The 22,643-nt window shown below is 42.4% G+C and overlaps 1 protein-coding gene across 2 annotated transcripts in view; it reads right to left on the bottom strand.

Moving 5' to 3' along the window:
* Nucleotides 1-22,643, bottom strand: part of DDC (dopa decarboxylase) — a 74,795-nt gene extending 52,152 nt beyond the window's left edge. The window contains exons 1-2 of one of the 2 annotated variants that reach the window (XM_068147710.1): nucleotides 22,574-22,643; nucleotides 2,802-3,038 (exon numbers count right to left, since the gene is read on the bottom strand). In XM_068147710.1, the coding sequence (XP_068003811.1) occupies nucleotides 2,802-3,002 (201 nt within the window). In that variant the 5' untranslated portion in view covers nucleotides 3,003-3,038; nucleotides 22,574-22,643. Of the gene's footprint in view, nucleotides 1-2,801; nucleotides 3,039-7,795; nucleotides 7,989-22,573 lie in introns of those variants that run through there. The other variant, XM_068147709.1, reaches the window with a different exon arrangement.

The following is a 22,643-nucleotide window of genomic DNA, read 5'->3' as shown; positions in this document are numbered from 1 at the left end:
AGGAACTGGGATTTGTGTACCTGTGCTTTGTGCCACTAACACTTCATGCCAGAGAAAAGTTTAGGGTAGAATATTTCTTCTTCACGATGTATCACTTTATAAAAGTAAATTGATTTGCAGGGCATGTAAATATCAAGAAAAAATCAATTAGTTAAGAGGGAACATGGCATGTTTGTGACATAATTGGAATTAATTGTCTCATTTTCTATTCTGAAATTACTCATCTCTTATTATTTTTTTAATTTGATATTAATTTATTGAATATTATCAAGCATTGAAAGCAAAGTGTTTTCTGTTCTGCTTCACAGGCAAAACAATGTGGTTAGTATTTTCCTCTAATGAAAAAGAAAATACAACCATATCTTTGACCAGCAATGAAAGTAGTTGCATGTGTTGGACATAATTCTCTTGTCTAATCTGCAGTGATTTAATTCTCTTGGATTTAAGACTTCATCCACAAATCTTTGAGAAGAATGGAGAGACTTCCACTGACTTCAGTGGAGCTCTTGCCTGTGAAAGGACAGCAGGGTTGGCTCTAAGAGAAACATAATAAAGTCATATTGAGTATCAAATATTTACACTGGTCAGTGAAAAGTAATTGGTATTTTAGTAGGCTGACTAAAGAGATTTGCAGAGCAGTGGTTCCATGTTCAGTCACATAGCAATAATATCACCAACCTGCATCCAGAGAAGCAACTCAAAGTGGTTATTGCAGAGATCTAAAGGAGAGATTCATCATTAACATTGACTAATAATCCAGACCTCTTCAAGCTGCTTAGAGGCCTTAGGAGACAAGCTGTCATGGTTTAACACCACTCAGCAACTAAGCACCATGCAGCTGCTCACTCACTCCTCCCAGCCTCCCGTGGGATGGGGAGAAGAATCAAAACCAAGTAAAACTCATATGCTGATCTAGAACAGTTTAATAATGGAAAATGGGGGGTGGGGGGGAAAGTAACAATTATAATAATAGCAGTGAGAAAGAAGATAACAAAAGTATAACCCAAGGAAGACAAGTCACACAGAATGAAATTGCCCACCACACACTGATCAGTGCCCAGATACTGACTCCCAGCAGTGATTGGCCCCTCCAGCCAACTCCTGTCAGTTTAGATTTTGGGCAGGACATCACATGTATAGAATATGCCTTTGGCTAGTTTGTGTTACGTGTCCTGGCTGTGTCCCCTTCCACCTTCTTGAGTCCTCACTGGCAGGGCATGAGAAGCTGAAAATTCCTCCATTTTGTATAAACATTACTTAGCAAAAACTAAAATCACCAGTGTGTTATCAACATTATTCTCATCCTATATTCAAAACAGAGCACTACAGAAGCTACTAGGAAGGAAAAGAACTATCCCTGCTGAAACCAGGACACAAGCATATTCAAAATAAAAAGGTATACCATAAATGGAAAACCAAGAAAGACTCAGAACTGGACAAATGCCAGGTGTTTTTTTCTGCATTGCCTGTCTCACACTGACCAAAGAGTAATATTTACATTGTGGCCATTTGCTTTAGAACATAGCAAAGGAAGTTGACATTTAGGAGAGTTAAGTCAACAGAACATGTATTGGGGAGAATCCTTTCTGTCAACGCTGTAATAAAAAGAAGTCTCCTAAGAGAATTTTAACATTTAAAGATCAGCTTGCAGGAACACTGGAGGCAAGGCAGACTAATAAAAATCCTATTTATAAAATATTTAATGTGCTTTGCAAGAGGCAAAACATCACAGGAAATTTAAAGTCATGAAGCTTTGCCTTAACAGATTCAAGGGAGGAAAGGGGATTATTTTCAAAAGCAAACTTTGCAAGAAGCAAGAGAATGATTTGACTATTTCTAGCAAGAGTAAAAAACATTAGCTGGGGTCAGAGTGGCTGGAGAGCAGCCAGGTAGAGAGGGACCTGGGGGTGCTGGTTGATGGTAGGCTGAACATGAGCCTGCAGTGTGCCCAGGTGGCCAGGAGGGCCAATGGCATCCTGGCCTGCATTAAGAACAGTGTGGCCAGCAGGAGCAGGGAGGTCATTCTGCCCCTGTACACTGCACTGGTTAGGCCACACCTCGAGTCCTGTGTCCAGTTCTGGGCCCCTCAATTTAGGAAGGAGGTTGACTTGCTGGAACGAGTCCAGAGAAGGGCAACAAAGTTGGTGAGGGGCTTGGAACACAAGCCCTATGAGGAGAGACTGAGGGAGCTGGGGCTGCTTAGCCTGGAGAAGAGGAGACTCAGGGGTGACCTTATTGCTCTCTACAACTACCTGAAGGGGGGTTGTAAACAGGCAGAGGTTGGTCTATTCTCCCAGGCAGCCAGCACCAGAACAAGAGGACACAGTCTCAGGCTGCGACAGGGGAAGTTCAGGCTGGAGGTCAGGAGGGAGTTTTACACAGAGAGAGTGATTGTCCATTGGAATGGGCTGCCCAAGGAGGTGGTGGAGTCGCTGTCATTGGAGGTGTTCAGGAGGAGACTTGATGGGGTGCTTGGTGCCATGGGTTAGCTGTTTGGGTGGGTTTGGATGAGAGGTTGGACACGATGATCTTGAAGGTCTCTTCCAACCTGGTTTATTCTATTCTATTCTAGTCTAGTCTAGTCTAGTCTAGTCTAGTCTAGTCTAGTCTAGTCTAGTCTATTCTAAAGTGTTAGATCAAATTTAACTATAAATACAAAGCAGATTCCTGCCTTCTAAAAGCTAATCAGTGTGGGTACTTATGTTTGTATGGTTCAGTTGCACAGGCTTCAATTCACATTTTCCTTAATGTCTTTGAAAACCTAAATGCAGTATTGAACATTATAGATTTGTTTTTCTTACCCCTGGCATAATGATCTTCTCAATGTCTTTAAAAACATCCTCAAAGCTCTCTGGATCCTGGGGTGCACAGTCTGGAATGAGGGGCCTTAAATATCCTGGTTCCACATCTGGGAAGACCTGTCTTTTATCTATCTTTTCCAGGTAGTCTGCAATATAGTCCACCATCTCCTTCCCTCTCTTGCGGAACTCTGCAGCATCCATGGGTATCAGAGGCTGTAACGGAGTATCACAAAAAACCTGAGGGGAAAAAAAAACCAAAACCACAAACAAAACCAAAAGTCACTTTGGAAAGAAGTTTTACTAGTTTTAAATCCATTATTCAGATGATTTATAGCATGACTCGTGGCCTTTTTGAAAAGGTCATATGTCCTTTTATTTCTGTGTGTTAGACCAATGCCAATGTAGTTCAGAATTCTGCTCCACTCCAGTATTAGCTAGGTATTATATAGAAGTAAATTACACTGTTAAGACTTGGATGCCTAGGTCATGATGTAGATTAGCTTAATACAGATGGGCTGTGCCTTCTGCACAGAAAAGCAGCAGAGGCATGTGGATGAAGACTCAGAAATCACAGATTCAATCCCTACTGCTGCTGGCTGACCCAAGGATGTGGTACTGTTATGTGGCATATAATTCCCTCCTGCTTTAAGAAGAAGTCTAAGAAAATAGCATTATGTGTGTTTCTATGATAATCTCTTAATAACAAGCTATAATAATCACAGTTATCACAATGATTCACTGTGCTGCCCTGTCATTTTATCTAGTTCTTGCCTCCTGTCTTGCCTCAAGATACAGCCTCTTGAATATTTCTCTGGAAATGCACATGCTGTGCCATTTACAAAGCCTTATTGCTTTACTGAGGTTTCAATTAGAATTCACTTAGAATACTGCCTTTTTCAGGAGGATATGAGGAAGCTCTGTCTGGGGCTGTCCCTATTTCCAAGATGCTGGGCTGGAGCTCTATGTGTTGTTTGAGCTAGGCAGAGACTGTGTGAGCACCTCGAAGGCAATATATAGTTCAGCTGAGACGAGCTGCAGGTTGCCTGCAAAGTGCTGTGCAAACATAAATTCATATTGCCAGGGCACTTGTTCCTGTCATCCTGACCAACCTTTTTACTCTATGTGGCTGTGCATTTTGAGTGCCCAGTGAATCCAGGGTTGAGATCACAGTGGCTAAAAGGTGTCAAGAGTCTTTGCACACTCAAATTGAGTAAGTGATACTGTTTCTCACTGTTCCAGTAAGAAAATTGGTAAGTTCACCCACCTTCAGGTCTTCACTTCATAAGAAATACTTTTATTAAGCACAATAAGCTTTATAACTATTATGACTATTAGATTTTATAACTAAAATGACTATTATGTTTTATAACTGAGGACATCATTTTGAGAAAAAAATAGAGACCTTTCTGGGCCCTTTCATATTTGAATCAGTACTATCACATTATAAAAGAAAGGCATCATTGATAAACACTGTCCTAGAGTCATCTCTGCTGCCACAGAGAGAGTATCCGAGGGGAGCAGCTGCAGCTGCTGTTTATGAGGGCAGGGTGCTACAGTAGGTCGTAAACCACTTGGGAAAGCAAGGATCTGCACAGTAGGGACTTCTACCCCCACCCGAAAATAGCTGTTACTGCTGACGTTTTGTTGAAGTTGTATTATACCTAGTTTATCCAGCATGACAACTGTTTATTTGGCTCTCTCCCCTTTGTGGAAGGGGAATTAGGGCATTTCTCACATCTTGCTACTAAGTTGCCAGAAATACATTTCCAGCAGTCATTACAGTCCTCAACGGATTCTGATGGGCAGCCATTAGGGCCATCTCTCCTTTGAAAGACTGTGTTTAAGCAAGCAGGTTTTGTTTGTACTCTTTTACATTCAGGATGACTCCATTTCTTCAAGAGCCCCCAAATCTTATGTGCATTTTCATTTAACACATCTTTGGTTGCAGTTCAAAATTTTAATAAACTTTCTAAATAAATCAGCATGGACTGCAGCAATCAATGTGCATCCCTGTGGCAGCAATCTAATTACACTTCAAGGCTCAGCTCTTAGGTTCAGATATTTTTGCCAAAAGAAATCTAAATACTGTACTGTTTCACTTCTTTTTAAAGTATCTCTAACTTAACCCTTAACTGATGCTATAATTTCTTTCATGCTGCTTCATTCTTCATTTCACTGCTATAGCATGCTCTGCAGAACTTGCATGTGGTAATGTTATTTTTGCTTGAGCTTTCAGAGGAAAGCTGTGAAAGGCAGAATTTAACCCATGACTGCCAAATTACTGGGAGTTTCCTGAGACTGAAATGACTCAGATCTGGTGTCTCGAGCACTATTGCTATTCACCACTGAGTTACTGTGGACTTTTACACATGGATCAGTTCAGACTAACATTTCATTCAGTGTCTGTGAGTCCAATGAACTGTCAGTACAACATCACACAGGTAGGAGTATCACTGCACCACACTCTACCATTACTATTATATCAAATACAGGACATCATCTGTAATCAGGGGGAAATAAAGGCTATTTGTCACAGAGATATATCTTTTATTTCAAACACTTAATTTCTAGGAAGTTGCATTACCCTTGCTGTTGTTGCTCTGAACACCAGCTCATCCTGGCTCAATCTGCACCTCTTACCATTGGCTTAACTCATTCTCAGCTATCATCAATTCCACGTGGGATGACATGTGAAGTTTTACCAAAACTCTCCTGCTACTACTGGCATTTTAACTCGGTAGCTGACTGTTTGAGTCTGTGGCTATCCTTATACTATTCATAACGCATTTCAAGAATGACAAACCTTCACACAGGGGTGTCCAAAGGTGGATTTTTCAGGGAGGTTATATGTGGGGCCACCAGAATGATCAGAGGGCTGGCAGACATGCCATGTGAGGAAAAGCTTTGTTCAGCCTCGAGAAGAGAAAGGGACCTCATTACCATGTACCTGTACATAAAAGGTTGAAACCAGGAGGATGAAGTTTCTCTTTACAAGGAGTCCCATGGAAATGGGGTAACAGGCAAAAGTTACTCCTGGGGAGATTCCCAGTGGACTCCAGAAGAAAATATTTCACCATGAGGACACTAGAATGGTCTCCCAAGGGAAGCAGTGGATTCCCCTATATTGGTCAGTTTTAAGACTCAGCCTGACAGGGTGATGGACCATCTCACTTCTACTAGACTATCACCTAGAAATGATGATCCTTCTGGTCCCTTCCAATCTGGCATTCTGTTATTCTGTGATTTAGCATAGAAGCTTCTTTTCCCAAATACAGTCTTTCCCCAAAATATAACTCAAATGGCATAAATAGCATTCATTGTGTGCCAGCTCAAAATACTAGTGTGAGAGAAAAATTCATTTGCTTTGTCATTGTACCACAACAGATACTTTGTTAAATAGCTTGTGGACATTTTTATACCACTGTGTACTTCTTCAGATCAAGCCCTATTGTACTGGAGAAGTTATGCTCTTAACTTCAAGTAAAACCAAGAACAATCATGTAAAAACATGAACTTTTTTTTAGTTTATATATGAACTCATTGCTCTTCAATTTTGCTGGAAGTTGTCACAGTACAAGGAAGCTACACAATGTAAAGTTGATACATCCTCCTACTTCACTCCACTGAAATTTCAACATGGCAATATTTTAGTTAAGTCACTGAAAACTGCTGCTAGAGTGTATATTCCAGGTGCAAATAATTGTCTCCTTTCTTTGAAATGGAACCATTCAAATGAGCTGTTTATGCACAATTAAGTGTGAAATAAATGCATAGGTATATTATTATGGTTATAACATTCAATGTATTATTTCTGTTTAAAAGTATTGTTTTACATTTTGTATTAACTAAATAGAAATTTAAAAGATACTACCAGGAAGCCTGTTATGAGAAAGAACAAGAAATAATAGAGGAAAAAAGGGGGGGAAAGAGGGAGGGATAAAAAAAAAGGAATTAAGAAAGAGGTATATTAAATGTTTAGAACTTTATGAATGCCTGGTTTTTTTTGCTCATCAAAGTAAAACAAAACCCAGCTAACATAATAAAATCTTTTAGCAGCTCCTGTTACTACATAAAGAAAGGAAGAATGCACAGATGCATTTAATAGCATTTCAAACTGATAGCTGGATTGGCTCAAAAGATAATAACTGTGTGTCTTTTCAATAAATGAGGTAAGTGCACTTTCTGTTCTACCAACTGACTGCTGCAGAATATAATGCAATTCCAAGGCTTGTGGTGCCACAGTGACACAACTCGAGACATGAGGACTTTCTGCTCTTGAAACCACTGCTCTTTGTAGCTGTGGCTACTGTTAGGCTAAACTTCTGCTATTGGCAATAGGCGTATCACCTGGATAAGGACTGCAGGATCAATTTTCTTTTAGCATGAGTAAAAAGCAATTCAATCTGCTCTGTACTTGTACTTCTGTACAAGCCAGACATAAGGTAGATATGGCACAGGCCCTATATTTAATTGTAAAAAATAATTTTTCAGTAAGAAGTTGTTGGGTCTATTAATTGCTCTCACTGGCACAGGGTCTGCAACTTGGTAATTCCCCCTTCTGAGGTTTTAATATAGTGTTGAGGAAGGGCAATTTATGAGGAAAACTTCACATTAAAAGGTCATGTATTAAATTCATATTGAAAATATTATTTAAAACGTTTGGCAGATAGTTTCTCAGGGCCTGCTTGGTTGTTCAGAACTGTTGCATTTGGAAAGATAAAAACTTCTGAATACATGGGATTCTGCATAAATGTACATAAACAGTTATAGCTGACACACATCATATATACCACTAAACAAACACAAAATGAGAGGTGCACCCAACACTGTGCAAACTTACATCAAAAAGAAATATTTTCTTTTAATATCTTGGATTATCCCTGGGTGACTATTCGCTGAGCTCTCACTCTAAGTAGCCAATTTTTGCACCAATCCAAATGTACCTGCTTGAAGTCAACAGCCACAAAGCTTTAATGACAAAAAATGTTACTTACAGCGAGTTGGAAAGGTTTTTTTCTCTCTCCTTTGTCTTTCTCACTGTCTTTCTGTCACAGTTTGCTCTTCTGTGACAGCTATAAAGAGCAAAGGATGCCGTTGCCAGCATACATCGGCAGAGTATCCACATCCCCTCAGCCTATCACAGCCAAGTACTTTGCATTGAACACGCAGCAGCAGCAGCATCTCTCCCTCCTCCCACACCTCCTCCAAAATACACCTCGCTAAGCAAACTACCCAACAGGCAGAGAGATCTGACAGAGAAACGGCCATTGCCTACGTTAAGTGAGAAGGGATATGTGTTTCCTTCCCTGAACTCTGTAAACAGGTCTGACAGTGAGTTCTGATCATGTGGTCCTTGTCTGGGTTAACACATTCTGGGACATTTCTGCTGTGGCTTTTGCTGTAAAAGCAAGTGCTATGAACCACTTCTGTAGCTCTCAGGAAAAAGCTCATAGATATGATTGAAGTACCACTTGAGTGACTGTAAGCTCTGAACATGAGGTACACATAACATCTTCAGATATGCTGCATCTAACTTTCTCCAGTTTCTCTCTTTCATCATACATAAACTTCAAAGCAATGGTAAATGTTCAAGACTTGTTTCCTTATTCTAAAGGAGTTCTTGTTCCTGGATGAATGCAGGTAACTGCCTGTCATTTTTGTTTAGTTCAAGTTTGTTTTAAAATCAGCATTTCATAGTCCTGAACAACTTACAGCCAGGTAGTGTAGCAGATCTGGGGCAGCAACTGGCCCACAGACTGGCTTGTAGGTTTCATTGCACTTGTTGTGCTAGCTGTTACTCTGTGATCTGACTTACAATTTCAGTGCTTACATTTTCAGTTGACTCTCCTGGAGAAGAGGAGGCTCAGGGGTGACCTCATTGCCCTCTACAACTACCTGAAAGGTGGTTGTAGCCAAGAAGGGGTTGGTCTCTTCTCCCAGCCAACCAGCACCAGAACAAGGGGACACAGTCTCAAGCTGCACCAGGGGAGGTTTAGACTCGAGGTGAGGAGAAAGTTCTTCACCGAGCGAGTCGTTCGTCATTGGAATGTGCTGCCCAGGGAGGTGGTGGAGTCACCGTCCCTGGAGGCATTCAAGAGGGGATTGGACGTGGCACTTGGTGCCATGGTCTAGTCATGGGGTCTGTGTTGATAGGTTGGACTTGATGATCCTCAAGGTCCTCTCCAACCTTAGTTATACTGTGATACTGTGATACTGCAATGATTAGTCTCTACTGTTGAAAACGTCAAGGAATCCCAGGGTCAGCTACATCCGGCTTTCAGTTGCTTTCCCCCACAAATCAACTCCTGAGTGTGGAGAGCCACAGCCTGGACAAATTGGACTCCATTTAAAAAAAAAAAGTGTTGTAAGGGTCTAAGAGATGCAGAAACTGAAGATGTCTCTATGGCTTGCAACAATTTTCAAGAGAAATTAAAAATGGAAACTAAAATTAAGGCTGAAGTATTAATATGCTGGTGTAATCAATCAGCGATGAAATACCACCTCAAAGTAATTTGATGAGTTTTCACTTCTCTGCTATATCTCTAAGTTGCCTTAAATTTGCTGTGAGCAGGCAGTAGTTGTATTTTCTATCAAAATTTTTTTTGTATTATTTCTTCAGAAGAAAATAATGAAATAAAATGGAAGAGGTACAATAGGTAAGGTGGGGAAAGGGAATGAAATGCTCTTCCAAAAAGTATATCCCAATGTCCCTATATAACTCCAGCAATTCTTCTAGCTCATACTACATTTCTTAACCCTCCTCATCATCTGTTGCCAATACACAAACCTTTGCTTAATAGAAGCTTTCCATAGTGGACAAAAGCAAGTTCATTAAACTTTCCCTAGTAGGGGCTGGCTAAGTCATACCTGCTGTGGCCATGAAAATTTGTTCCAGACCTCCAGTATGCTGGATTTTTCACAGAGAATTTTACTTACTGCTGAAACACAGTGAATGCAGACTTCCCCTTTACTGCCAAACTGCTTCCAAATTCTAGACACCAGCATTTGAGAAGTAACAGATGATCCTAAAAGGTTGAAAGGGCTTGCTGGTAAGTAACCAACAGATCAGCTAAGATGAGACAGGCTTCAACGTGTTTTTGCACATGGAGGTATGTCACCTTCATAATGATATATAATGATGCTGTGCCCATGCAGTAATGGTACCAATTTGTTACCATTGCTGAACTGCTTGGATTGCAAACATGGCGGGAGCGATAACATGTTTGAACAGGAGGCTACAGTGCAGCACTGGCGAATGATGCAGACAATGAGTTATCAGTCACTTTGCAGTCGCACTGCCAGTCCCTGTGCACGGACATGGACCGAAGCAGAGGGAGTTAAACAGTTTTTACCTACTTTCCAATAGTTTTAACTTCTTCTGTTGTTACACAATGCAGACTAGACATTAAGAGGCAGTTTTCTGAGGCCTTCAGTCCCGTTATGATTAGATGAATTTATTTCTCAACCTTATTTTTCACTCACCTGAAGGGCATGCTAGCCTCCCGATGTGGCTCTAGCTACTAAAATTAGTCAAGATTTGTTTGTTTTGTAGATCACTGAGCCTAACATTATTTGAACAAACCTGAGCTATGATGTGAAAGGCTTTTCTGACTCAGATGTCATCAATATTTGTGCATTTTTTCAATATTTGGTATCAAAAGAACAGTCACTGTTGCCTAAGCATAAGAGAAAACAGTTTTGTTGCCTAGTATTTGGTTTACTCCTCCGTAGTTTGAAGATGCTACTTGGAGGCTCCAGGCTTTTTTAGCTTCTCTCTCAACTGCTCCTCCTCTGTCCTTGTCTGTCTTTTTTTCCTCAATATATTTTTCCATAAATGTAATAATACTAGTAATGTAAAGGAAAACTCCCTACAAAAGTGAGAAGGAAAGAAAGAGCCTCTAAGAATCAAGCAGATACTGGAATGAAAGTCCTTACATGTTCCATAAAAAAGGTCCAAACCTGCATGAGCCACAAAGATGAGACAAGACAGAAGAGAAATGTGCCACTAGAAATTTTCTGAATAAAACAGAAGGTGCATTTTCTTTGGAACAGAGTAAGAATTTAATAAAGCCCTCAGACATTAATAGATGGATTACTTGCATTATACAAGGATAAAAACTAAGTCTCCTGCAGAACATAAGTCAGTTTGTCTTTCATGACTATTTTGTGTGACTTGTTTCACCCATTCAGTTCTGTATTGCTGTCTGTGCCACCATGTGAAGGTAAACCAAACAAGAATAAAAAGGAACTGCTAACAAAGTGAACCTGGACACAGACTCAGAGAGCCTTGGAGGCATTCATGTACCACTTGCTGGTTTGAGGGAACCAAAGCACTCTACTTTATGGAAGCAAGCCTACAGAAAAAAGACAGGTTGTGATGAACTGAAAAAGTGTCAATAGAAAAACTGACAGGCTGTGAAGAGTCACAGAGACAGTGAGAGCAGGCTGCAATCACAGTAGGCAGGCACTTCCAATACTGTGATAGGAACAGCTTCTGCTGTGAGCTGAGATGATGTGCTTACCTAGGGGTGCACGCACTGCTGGGGCACTTGTCCAGCCATATATTACTCACAGAAATCAGTTTCTCAAGCATTGGCTTTTGTGAGCCTCACAGGAGCTGTGACTGATAGATGAACTTAAGCGTGGGGTTTAAATGTGCTATTGAGACTTCATATCATAAAATTAATTTATAGGACTTAGTTCTGTGTGGGTGAAAAGACAGGTCTAGGTGAGGCATGAGGAACAAGATGGCTTGAGATACAGAAGGAACATGATGCAGTGCTTGCTCTTATGTACCTAATTTGTTTTGTTCACTCTTTACAAAGACATCAAAGATCACATAATGCTTGGTGCAGAAAATGCTTTGTCACTGGCTGTGATTAATGCATTGTGATGAGGACCACACAATGCTTGCAATAAGCTTGGAATAGCATTTGCAACCAATATAAGCCTTGAGTCAATGCTTGGTGCAGAACACACTCTGTCCCTGGCTGTGATTCTGTGATTATGATGAGGGTCACACAACACTTCCAATAAGCCTGGACAAGCATTTGCAACCAATATAAGCCTTGAGTCATTCTTTATGGGATAAGAACAACACAGAATCACACAGAATTGTCAGGGTTGGAAGGGACCTCAAGAGTCTCCTAGTTCCAACCCCTTTGCCATGAGCAGGGACACTTTCCACTAGACCAGGTTGCCCAGAATCACATTCAGCCTGGCCTTAAAAACATGCAGGGATGGGGCTTCCGCCACCCCGGGCAACCATTGTCTCATCATCTTTATGGTGAAGAACTTGTTCCTAACACCTAATCTAAATCTACCCTCCTCTAGGTTGGATCCACAACATTGGAGTCTTCTCATAAAGAGCATGTTGGTGTTCAATTGCTTGAGAATACAGCAAGTACTGTGGCAAGGGATTGTACAGGGATTCATTGCCCTTCCTCACTGAGGGGTTTGTTGCAAAAGTCATTGACATCCCTTGAGTCCTGTGCTAACATGAGCACCTTTCTAGAAAGCCCAATGCCAATTTGATGGAGAATATATGCTTAACATAGAAGTTACCAAGTTTATGGACTTTCTCCAAGAAAGAGGAATTACTGTAAGTTTATCACAGACCTAGAACTCTGAAGAACTGAGTGGGAACTGAATCTTCACATCCACAGGTCTCCCTGGTCATGGACACATACAGCTGAAGTGAGGAGTAAGGCAATGTTTGATACCTTCTGCTGTGGGTTATTGTCTCTGTCTCACAGGTGACAGTGATACATGTACTCAACTGCCTGAGTGCAGTGTGTGACTTTTGCTTAGGAAAATGCATTTACACTAAGACAAAGCTCTCTATTGGAGCCATGTAACTGCTATGCCCTGCTCCTGGACTCCTGGTGATACTATTAGCATAACCAACACCATTTCCTAAGCGAAATGACCACAAAATGTAAGCATGCTGATCACATATCACCTCCTTCTCTCTTCCCCTTTTCAGCTCTGTCAACTTGGCAATGCTAGGTTAATGGCTGGACTCGATCTTAAAGGCCTTTTCCGACCTAAACAGTTCTATGATTCTATGTCATCACCCCCATAACAAAACAGACAGATCCCCTGTTGGCATTGTGACAAGATTATCTGACCACCAAGCCTTGCTGCCAGGATGTGGTGACAGCCGTTAAGGAACAGGGAAGTTAACAGCACATGAGATATTGCCTAGAAAATCTAGCAGCTGCAAGTCCTTCTGCTGCACAGCAAAACCTGTTATTCCCTAGAAGTCTGGGGTGCATCCACCATTGTCTTCTTGCTCTGAAAACGGAGTGGCTCGTATTCTTTTGGGTGAAGTCTGAGTCCACATTATGATTATTGAACCATGCACTGATTATTAACCTGATCTGCAGAGGGTCCAGGTATTTAAAAGTCTTAGAAACTAAAGACTCTATACAGTAAGAAAGTCACACCAATTGCTAGATATTTTGCTTAACTGCAAGTATGATAATTGATAAAAACCTTGTGCAAGAACAAGTTACACTGAATCTAGAAACTGTAAATAACAATAAGCTATGCTATAATGAAATATTTTATGTAACAATAAAGCTCTAATTGTAACTACAGCCCTGTATCCAGTCCTCGTTCTACCAAAGATCCCGAAATGGACCTGCCTATTCCTGTAGCGCTGGGTGACAGAGCCACCAAGTGTTCACACACTCCATCCTGCCAACTCTGTAAGATTGCCCAAGCATCTCCAGCTAGGAGGTAAAACAGCCAGCCAGGAAAGATAACAGCTTAAGCTGCTGCAGGTAGCTTCACCACAGCACAGCCAGCCAGATCCCCACACAGAACCGACTGCCGTCTGCTCTCCTTATGGTACTGTTCACTGCCACACCTCATACAATCACAGCTTCCACATTATCCTTACAACAGACAAGATCTCATTTAAAGAGGATTTATGCCCAAGTTAATAAAATACAGGGTGGAGATAAGGGTGTATGTGGTGATCAAGTTTGTGACCATCCTTGGAACGTGAACATACATAAGTATATGGGACCTGAGGAGGTGCATCCCAGAGTCCTGAGAGAATTGGCTGATGTAGTCACCAGGCCACTTTCCTCAGTATCTGAAAAGTCCTGACAGTCAGGTGAAGTCCCTAGAGACTGGAAGAAGGGACACATTACAGCCATTTTAATAAAAGCTAGAAATTAGGACCCTGGGAACTACGGACCTGTCACCCCTCTGCCTGGGAAGATCATGGAGCAGATTCTCCTAGAAGCTTTGACACAGCACAGATAGATGATGTCCATCATTGGACAAGTGACAACCTATGGATGTCATCTATCTGAACTTCTGCAAGGCCTTTGACACGGTCCCCCACGACATCCTGCTTGCCAATTTGGAGAGACATGGATTTGATGGGTAGACCTGTTCAGTGGATAAGGAATTGGCTGGATGGTTGCATCCAGAGGGTAGTAGCTAATGGCTCAAAGTCCACATGGAGATTGGTGACAAGCAGTGTCCCTCAGGGGTCTGTACTGGGACCTGTACTGTTTAATATTTTTCTCAATGATAAATGCACCATCAGCAAGTTTGCAGATGACACCAGCTGAGTGGTGCTGTCGATATGCCAGAGGAATGAGATGTCATCCAGAAGGTGCTGGACAAGTTGGGGAGGTGGGCCCAGGTGAACCTCAGGAGGTTCAACAAGAGCAAGTGTAGAGTCCTGCACCTAGGTCAGAACAATCCTTGTTACTAATACAGACTGGGGGATGAGGTGATACAAAACAGCTCTGCAGAAAAGGAATTCAGAGTTCTGGGGAAGAAAAGCTGGACATGAGCCAACAGCATGTGCTTGCAGCCCAGAGGGCAAATTGCAGCCTGGGCTGCATCAAAAGAACTGCGCCAGCAGATCAAGAGAGGTGATTCTGCCTCTTTACTGTGCTCTGGTAAGACCTCATCTGGAGTATGTGTACAGCTCTGGTGCCCCCAGCACAAGAGGGATGAAGCAGGTGAAGCGATGAAGCGGGTCCAGAGGAGGGGTTGTTCAGCCTGGAGAAGAGAAGGCTCTGGGAAGACCTAAGAATGGCTTTCCAGTACCTGAAAGGGGCCTACAAGAAGGCTGGAAAGGGACCATTTCCAAAGGCCTGAAGTGATAGGATGAGGGGCAATGGTTTTAAATTAGAAAAGAGTAGATTTAGGTTGGATGTGAGGAGGAAGTTCTTTGCCATGAGGGTAGTGGAACACAGGAGCAAGTTGCCCAGGGGGGTAGTTGAAGCCCATTCTTTGGCAATATTCAAGGTCAGGCTCAATGGGGCTCTATGCAACCTGATCTAATGGAGGATGTCCCTGCTCACTGCAGGGGGGTTGGATTAAATGACCTTTGGAGTTCCCTTCCAAAGTAAACCATTCCATGATTCCATAATTCTATGATAATGTGACTGGAGGTGATAGGCAGTTAAGTAAGAAGGATAGTCCAGTGCACTCATTACCTTTGTGCTCAGAGATCTTAGCGTGCTGAGGTCAGATGCGCTAGTCCAGAAGAAACCTCCCTTTGCAGCAGCCTGACATTCTCAATAGTTCTCTGAAAGACAATCAGGTAGATTTCTGGTTTTCTTCTTTCCTGCTAACTCTTAAAAAAACCTCTCTTTCATTTAGGAGTGATCTTGATTTGCATAGTCTCAAGAGACATCTCTTTCACCGCTAACACCAGCCTAACATTTGCAAGCAGGACGTGATTCAGAAATGTCATTTTTCACTGTTCTCCAGCGGTCAGAGAACATGCAATGGAGGGAAAGTATGCTGAAAGAGGGAGAATCACTACCACATTTTATGTTATATATATATTACAACTTATTATGGAGTAAAGGCTGGATGAGGCTCTGGCCAGCCTGATCTAGTGTGGGGTGTCCCTGCCCATGGCAGGGGGGTTGGAAGTAGATGATCCTTGTGGTCCCTTCCAACCCTGACTGATACTATGATACTATGAAAGTATCTTACCTGCCTATGGCTTCTACTGAATTCTAAGGGATAATATTTTTTACTTCTCTCTTTTTAATAAGGCATCAGTCTAAGCCTAAGCCTACTGCCCACTGAAGTAAAAATAAAGAAAACTGCTCTGCATCTACATTTTTACATATTTTACACTGGCTATTTTTGGGGGTTTGTTTTTTCTTAATTTGTGTATTCAGCATGTAAAATCACACTAACCTTTCAGCAAAACTATTATCTAGTTACTACATCTTGCACAATAATACACTCATACCACCCAGGTCAGTAGTCTACATGCAATGTAACTGCAGTCTTCAGGAAAAGTAAAAGTAATTAATCTACTATATAAAGATTAAACATAGGAACATAGAATGGTTTGGGCTGGAAGAGACCTCCAAAGGTCATCCAGTCCAGCTTAACTTTAGATTCTTCAATAGCAAGTACAATTCACATCAAGCATATCCCAAGCCTGCCAACACTGCTAAAGAAAATAACTTAATACAATGTTAAACATGGGATCAATTACATGACCTCCTTACAAAGGCAGACACTTCCTATTTACTGGGAAAAAAACCCATAAGAAACAGAGTTATCTATTCTGTGGATACTTACAGCGGTTTCTAACAATCCCAGGATAGCAAGCTGTCATGAAAAGCCTGACAGTATTTCTAGGTCCTCAAGACCACACACTTCCCTTCAGCGCTGAAGCTTGCAGCTCTATTGGCTGCTCTTACTGCTACCCGGGAAGACAAGATGTGAAACTGTGATGACAAGGTGACCAGAAGCATCCTCAGCTAGCATGTGGAAGATAACTGGGGAATAAGGGATCCAGAACATGTGCTAAGACTCAAAACATTTGCTATGGCTCTGCCTGTTTAATTTGGAAGATAGACAGGTGGAGCCATGGGGTTTCATACAATGAAACTGTATTCACATCCTTATCAGGAAAAGCATTCAATTATTCCCCCCACCCCCAGAAAAATGAGGCTGAACTGAGAGCATAGAGGCAATGTGCAGTGAAGCTCTCACAGTCTTTCAAATACATTGCCACTGGCTTTCTTGGCCACCTGGGAAAACTTCTGACTCATATTCAGTCAACTGCAAATCAATACCCCCAGGTCCCTCTCTGGGTTGCAGCCTTAAACCACACATCCCCAGATCTGTAGCTTACCATGGCGTTGTTGTGACCCAGGTGGAGGACCTGGCACTTGGCCTTGTTGAATTTCATACAGTTAGGCTCAGCCCTTCAATCTAACCTGCCCAGATCCTGCTGTAAATATTCTGTGCCCTCTAGCAGATCAACATAGCCACCCAACTTGGAACCATCTGCAAACCTACTGAGCATGCACAATCCCCTTATCCAGATCATTGATAAAGATATTAAAGAGGACAGGCCCCAGTACTGAAGCCTGGGGGACACCACTAGTGACTGGGTGCCAGCCAGATTCAACTCCATTCACCACTACTCTTTGGTCCCAGCCATCCAGCCACTTTTTTTATCCAATGCAAAGTACACTTACCCAAGCCTTGTGCCATGAGTTTCTGAAGGAGAATGCTGATCTCAAGTATATCACCCCATGGCACACAGCTGTTGTGTAAATCCATGCCCTAGGCTGTTCTTGCACCTACCAATACCTCCTCCTTTTCACAGTTATTTGTGCCTATTTCTATTTTACTTCCCAATGAGCATGCTTCTGACTTTGGGTGATTTCTTTTCTAGCACTATCCAAGAATCTAAGATACAAACATATTTTTTGCCCATTTAATCTTGCTTTAAACAAAACAAAACAACACAACCCCCAAACCAAACCAAACCAAAAACCCCACCTTTTTTACTGGAGTCCAGGTAGACAATGCCCATGGTACCTCCCTCATCCACTAAGTGGGTCATCTTATTGTAGATGATCAGACTTGTAACTAGGTAAGTTGCTGATATCACTCCAGAGAATCCTTACACTTGCATATAATCATAAGCATTCATAATGGGTGCCTTATCTTTCATTATGCATTTGTAAAGCTCTGGGGTTTAGTTTTTTAACTTAAACTTTGCATCGAGGCAATCCCAGACACAAACCCAGGCTGGGCAGTGACTGGCTGGAAAGCAGCCCTGAGGAGAGAGACTTGGGGGTGCTGGTGGACAAGAAGCTCAACAGGAGCTCTCAGTGTGCACTTGCAGCCCCCAAAGCCAATCAGATCCTGGGCTGCATCAGGAGAAGTGTGGCTAGCAGGTCGAGGGAGGTGATCCTCCCCCTCTACTCAGCTCTGGGGAGACCCCACCTGGAGTACTGTGTCCAGTTCTGGAGCCCCTATTACAAGAGGGATATGGAGGTGCTAGAAGGTGTCCAGAGAAGGGCCACGAGGATGATCAGAGGGCTGGAGCACCTCTCCTGTGAGGACAGACTGAAGGAGTTGGGGCTGTTCAGTCTGCAGAAGAGAAGGCTCCGAGGTGACCTAATTGTAGCCTTCCAGTATCTGAAGGGGGCCTACAGGAAGGCTGGGGAAGGACTTCTCAGGCAGTGATAGGACTAGGGGGAATGGAATGAAGCTGGAGGTGGGGAGATTCAGGCTGGATGTGAGGAGGAGGTTCTTCACCATGAGAGTGGTGAAACCCTGGAATGGGTTGTCCAGGGAGGTGGTTGGGGCCCCATCCCTGGGGGTGTTTAAGGCCAGGCTGGACGAGGCTCTGGGCAGCCTGATCTAGTGTGGGGTGTCCCTGCCCATGGCAGGGGGGTTGGAACTAGATGATCCTTGTGGTCCCTTCCAACCCTGAATGATACTATGATACTATGATAATACACATTATTTTCATTAGCCTAGCACAGTAAGTTAAAATATCCTGGCAGGTGTGACAGCCCTCAGGACTCTGGCTGTGCAATACTTAGGAATCAACACTTAGGCATCTGGTTGACAGGTATCTAAAGATAATGGCATGACATGAGCCTATTTCAAAGCTGGCAAGGCAGGCACATGAGGGGACAAGTCATCATCCCAGTTAGCAGTGCCAAGAAACAAATTCTGGCATGTGCAAGGCAAGAGAAAACCAGAGAGTGAGCATGCGGCACTTGTCATGTTAGCAACCAGCACATAAATGACTTCTGTGAGCCTGTGATTTTGTAACAGAAGCTGAACATATACAGGCATGTACCCACCCAAGTAAAGGCTGTGCAGCAGTATATCATAACATGACAAGGAAGGATCACTAAATAATTAAATAAATTCTAGGAGATGATCAAAGGAAGGATTCTAGGGACAGATGCCAACATTAAATATAAATTTCCTTGGAGTAAAAAAGAATACTGAAGAAACAAGAGATCATGCCAGAAGAAAACTGACCAAAATGCTGAAAAACAGAAAGAAAGGGAAACCAGGGAGTATGTGTAACATTACAGCATCCAGCTGCAGATGGCTTTTTTTTCCCCTGCTGGCTCAGGCCACATTGCAAGTGCTGAAAAGAGCCAGGACTGCAGCAGGGCCCTGCTTCTAACTGGTGACTGCCTAGGGGTGCCTGTACTTGCACTCTGGGTGGGGGGTGAATTGTTTTATGTTTGGGTACGCACATTCCTTAAAGCTATGCTAATGCTGTTATTGTTTACAAAGCTTTCAAAATGTTTTCTATCACTTCATTGGTTAGTCTGAATTAATCAGTTGACTTAGTTAATAAAGGTGAATGAATGAATGAATACCAAAAAAGGTATCTGATCTCAAGATTCCTCTCTTCCAGAGCAATGATAATCCTGTATCTACATCTGGTATGAAGTTTGATTGTATACTCCAATTTATCATCGATCCTTAGTACTAAATAGCATTCAGTACAATCATACAGATTCCTATGAGGAGAGGCTGAGGGAGCTGGGGCTGCTTAGCCTGGAGAGAAGGAGACTCAGGGGTGACCTTATTGCTCTCTACAACTACCTGAAGGGGGGTTGTAGACAGGCAGAGAGGTTGGTCTCTTCTCCCAGGCAGCCAGCACCAGAACAAGAGGACACAGTCTCAGGCTGCACCAGGGGAGGTTCAGGCTGGAGGTCAGGAGGAAGTTTTACACAGAGAGAGTGATTGCCCACTGGAGTGGGCTGCCTGGGGAGGTGGTGGAATCACCATCACTGGAGGTGTTCAGGAGGAGACTTGACAGGGTGCTTGGTGCCATGGGTTAGTTGATTAGGTGGTGTTGGATGATAGGTTGGACACGATGATCTTGAAGGTCTCTTCCAACGTGGTTTATTTTATTCTATTCTATTTTTTTTATTCTAAGCTATTCCAGTACAGTCCAGGCCTTCATCTGCATCTACATTGTAGCATTAAATTTGGTTTACACATTATTTTGGATCATTTTATGGAACATCTTGAACAGGGGTCAATAGGCATGGGCAAAACACACACAGAATTCCTCTTGTTACTTCTTAATACAGTACACTTACTCATCCTCTCCCATCTCAGATCTGTCACTAACCATCACTACAATGAGTATTCCTCCTGATCCATTTGTTCTATGCCCATTCTCAATCACATTTTCTGCAGATGATGTCTGGTAGACTACCTAAAATACATGAAAGCTGCATTACCTGGGGAGGTTTCTATTTGTTAATTATGCATATGAAAACTGTCATTGAAAGGACATCATCCCACCACCTCATCCCCCTCTTCTCTTCCTTCTCCCTCCCTCCCCCCCTTTGTTTTTTCTTTTTTTTCTATTAATGATGCAGCCACAGAAACTGGGGAGGACAGCTAGGAATGTTGCATGTTAAATAGTCAGCACAGTCTCAGGAAGCTCGGTAACAATTCTGAAGTAACAAAGCAAACAGAGGGAGAGTGGAATTAAGTCTCCAAAAATCTGAAGGGCCTAACTAATGGACTTAGTCTAAGCAACCTCAGTGGCACTGTCAAATGAAAGCTTCTGCTTAGTAAGTAGTGTGATCAAGAATAGCAGGAAGTTTGGATCCAGTAAGAACAAGCTCAGGAATTAGAAATTTTGGTGACTTTTGATCAGTTGTTGGGGCAGTTCTGGAATGTTCAGTGTTCTCTCAAATTTTCCCTTTCAAACAGGCACTCCTGAAGTTTAAGAGAAGATTCCTCTTCAAAGGCACTTACTCCCTTCTCCGGGGGAGATTCAAATGAGTTATACTGTGATGCTTACTGGAAGATCTCTTCTATTTATGTACTTGTGAATAGATGGAGATACAACCTACAATGGATCAAGAAAGAAGGTGAAAAACATACAACAAAACAGTTGCATTCAAAATGTTTTCCACAGGAAAGATGTTTTTGCCAAGAGATAGAACATATAAGCAGCATGAGCACGGGGAGAGGAACACTGGAGGCTGGCGTACATGCAAAGGCAACAGATTTTGCTGAGTAACAGGATTGTGATCAGGAAGTGCTGCAAGTCAAGTTTGTTGTACAGGTTGGATTAATTGTTCTCACTTACAAAGGATGGTATTACAAAATACCACTGATGAGGTATTTTTGCTAATGATGTAATGAATGAAAAAAATACTCAATCTTTGGTGCTTCAAGAGAATGAAGAAACCAGGTTTTGTTATAGAATGGAAGGAACAGAGCAGGAAACATATACTAATGGGAGACTATTGGAAAGACTAAAACAACAGGGGCATTTCCCAGGGATGTGTATCAACTGTCCCTCCAAACAAACTGACAACTTTAAACAATCTTCAGCAATTTTCTTTCCATGATAGCATAACAGCTGACCCTATGAAATGCATTGCCCCACTGTTCTACATCTAGCCACACATAAAATGGTAATGTCAACATAGTGTTAGTGTAACAAACACCACCTCTACAAGAGGACAAATACCATATGACATATTCCCAATGAAACCAAGCTACAGCAACAGGAGAACTCAATTTTCAATCAAGTAACAACTTCTTTTCTGACCAAATTTGAAAAGGTTAGTAACATTCCTTTGTCAGCTGGTGCTGGGGCCAGACTCTTTTCAGTGGTGCCCAGTGATAACACAATGGGCAATGGGCAGAAACAGAATATAGAAAATCCCTCCTAAGCATAAGGAAAAACTTCTTTTCTTTGAAGGTGATGGAGCACTGGAATGTGCTGCCCAGAGGGGCTGTAAATTCTCTTCTGGAGACTTTCAAAACCCACCTAGGCATGTTCCTGTGCAACCTGATCCAGGCAAAGATCCTTTAGCAAGGGGACTGGACTAGACGATCCCCAGAAGTCCCTTCCAACCCCTACCATTCTGTGAGCCTGTGATTCAGTCCTGAGATTGCCCAGGATCCCATCACCCAGAGGTACTGCCATCCCTTCACTTCACCAGCAGTGCCCTCAAGTCAGTTTTCAGAAGCATTTAAGAGATTATTTTTTAATTATTGTGAATTGCAAAGTTGTGATACTAAAACATTTCCTAAACTCTTGACTATTTCAACACAATTGGCTTAAGCACATGTCATAGTTTCATAGTTTCATTCAGGGTTGGAAGGGACCACAAGGATCATCTAGTTCCAACCCCCTGCCATGGGCAGGGACACCCCACACTAGATCAGCCTGGCCAGAGCCTCATCCAGCCTGGGCTTAAACACCTCCAGGGACAGGGCCCCAACCACCTCCCTGGACAACCCATTCCAGGGCTTCACCACTCTCATGGTGAAGAACCTCCTCCTCACATCCAGCCTGAATCTCAATTAAAATAGCATACCATGGAGCATATTATGCTGCATTTCTAAATGGTCACTACCTTACATACTTAATAAATTGCATGGGCTTGCCAGAGCGGATTATTTGGCGAAAGTAGAGAGATAATTTCATTTTCAGACATTAATGACTTTGTCCTTACCTCTTTGGAGACTTCACACCTCTCCCAGGTACTTTGGGAAGCGGTATTTTCTGTAGATAATTTATGTTCT

This window comes from Melanerpes formicivorus, unplaced genomic scaffold (assembly GCF_026170545.1).
Source record: "Melanerpes formicivorus ecotype bairdi unplaced genomic scaffold, bMelFor1.0.p_v2 SCAF_15, whole genome shotgun sequence".
NCBI classification, from domain to species: domain Eukaryota; kingdom Metazoa; phylum Chordata; class Aves; order Piciformes; family Picidae; genus Melanerpes; species Melanerpes formicivorus.
This window is presented reverse-complemented; position numbering and strand designations above follow the sequence as displayed.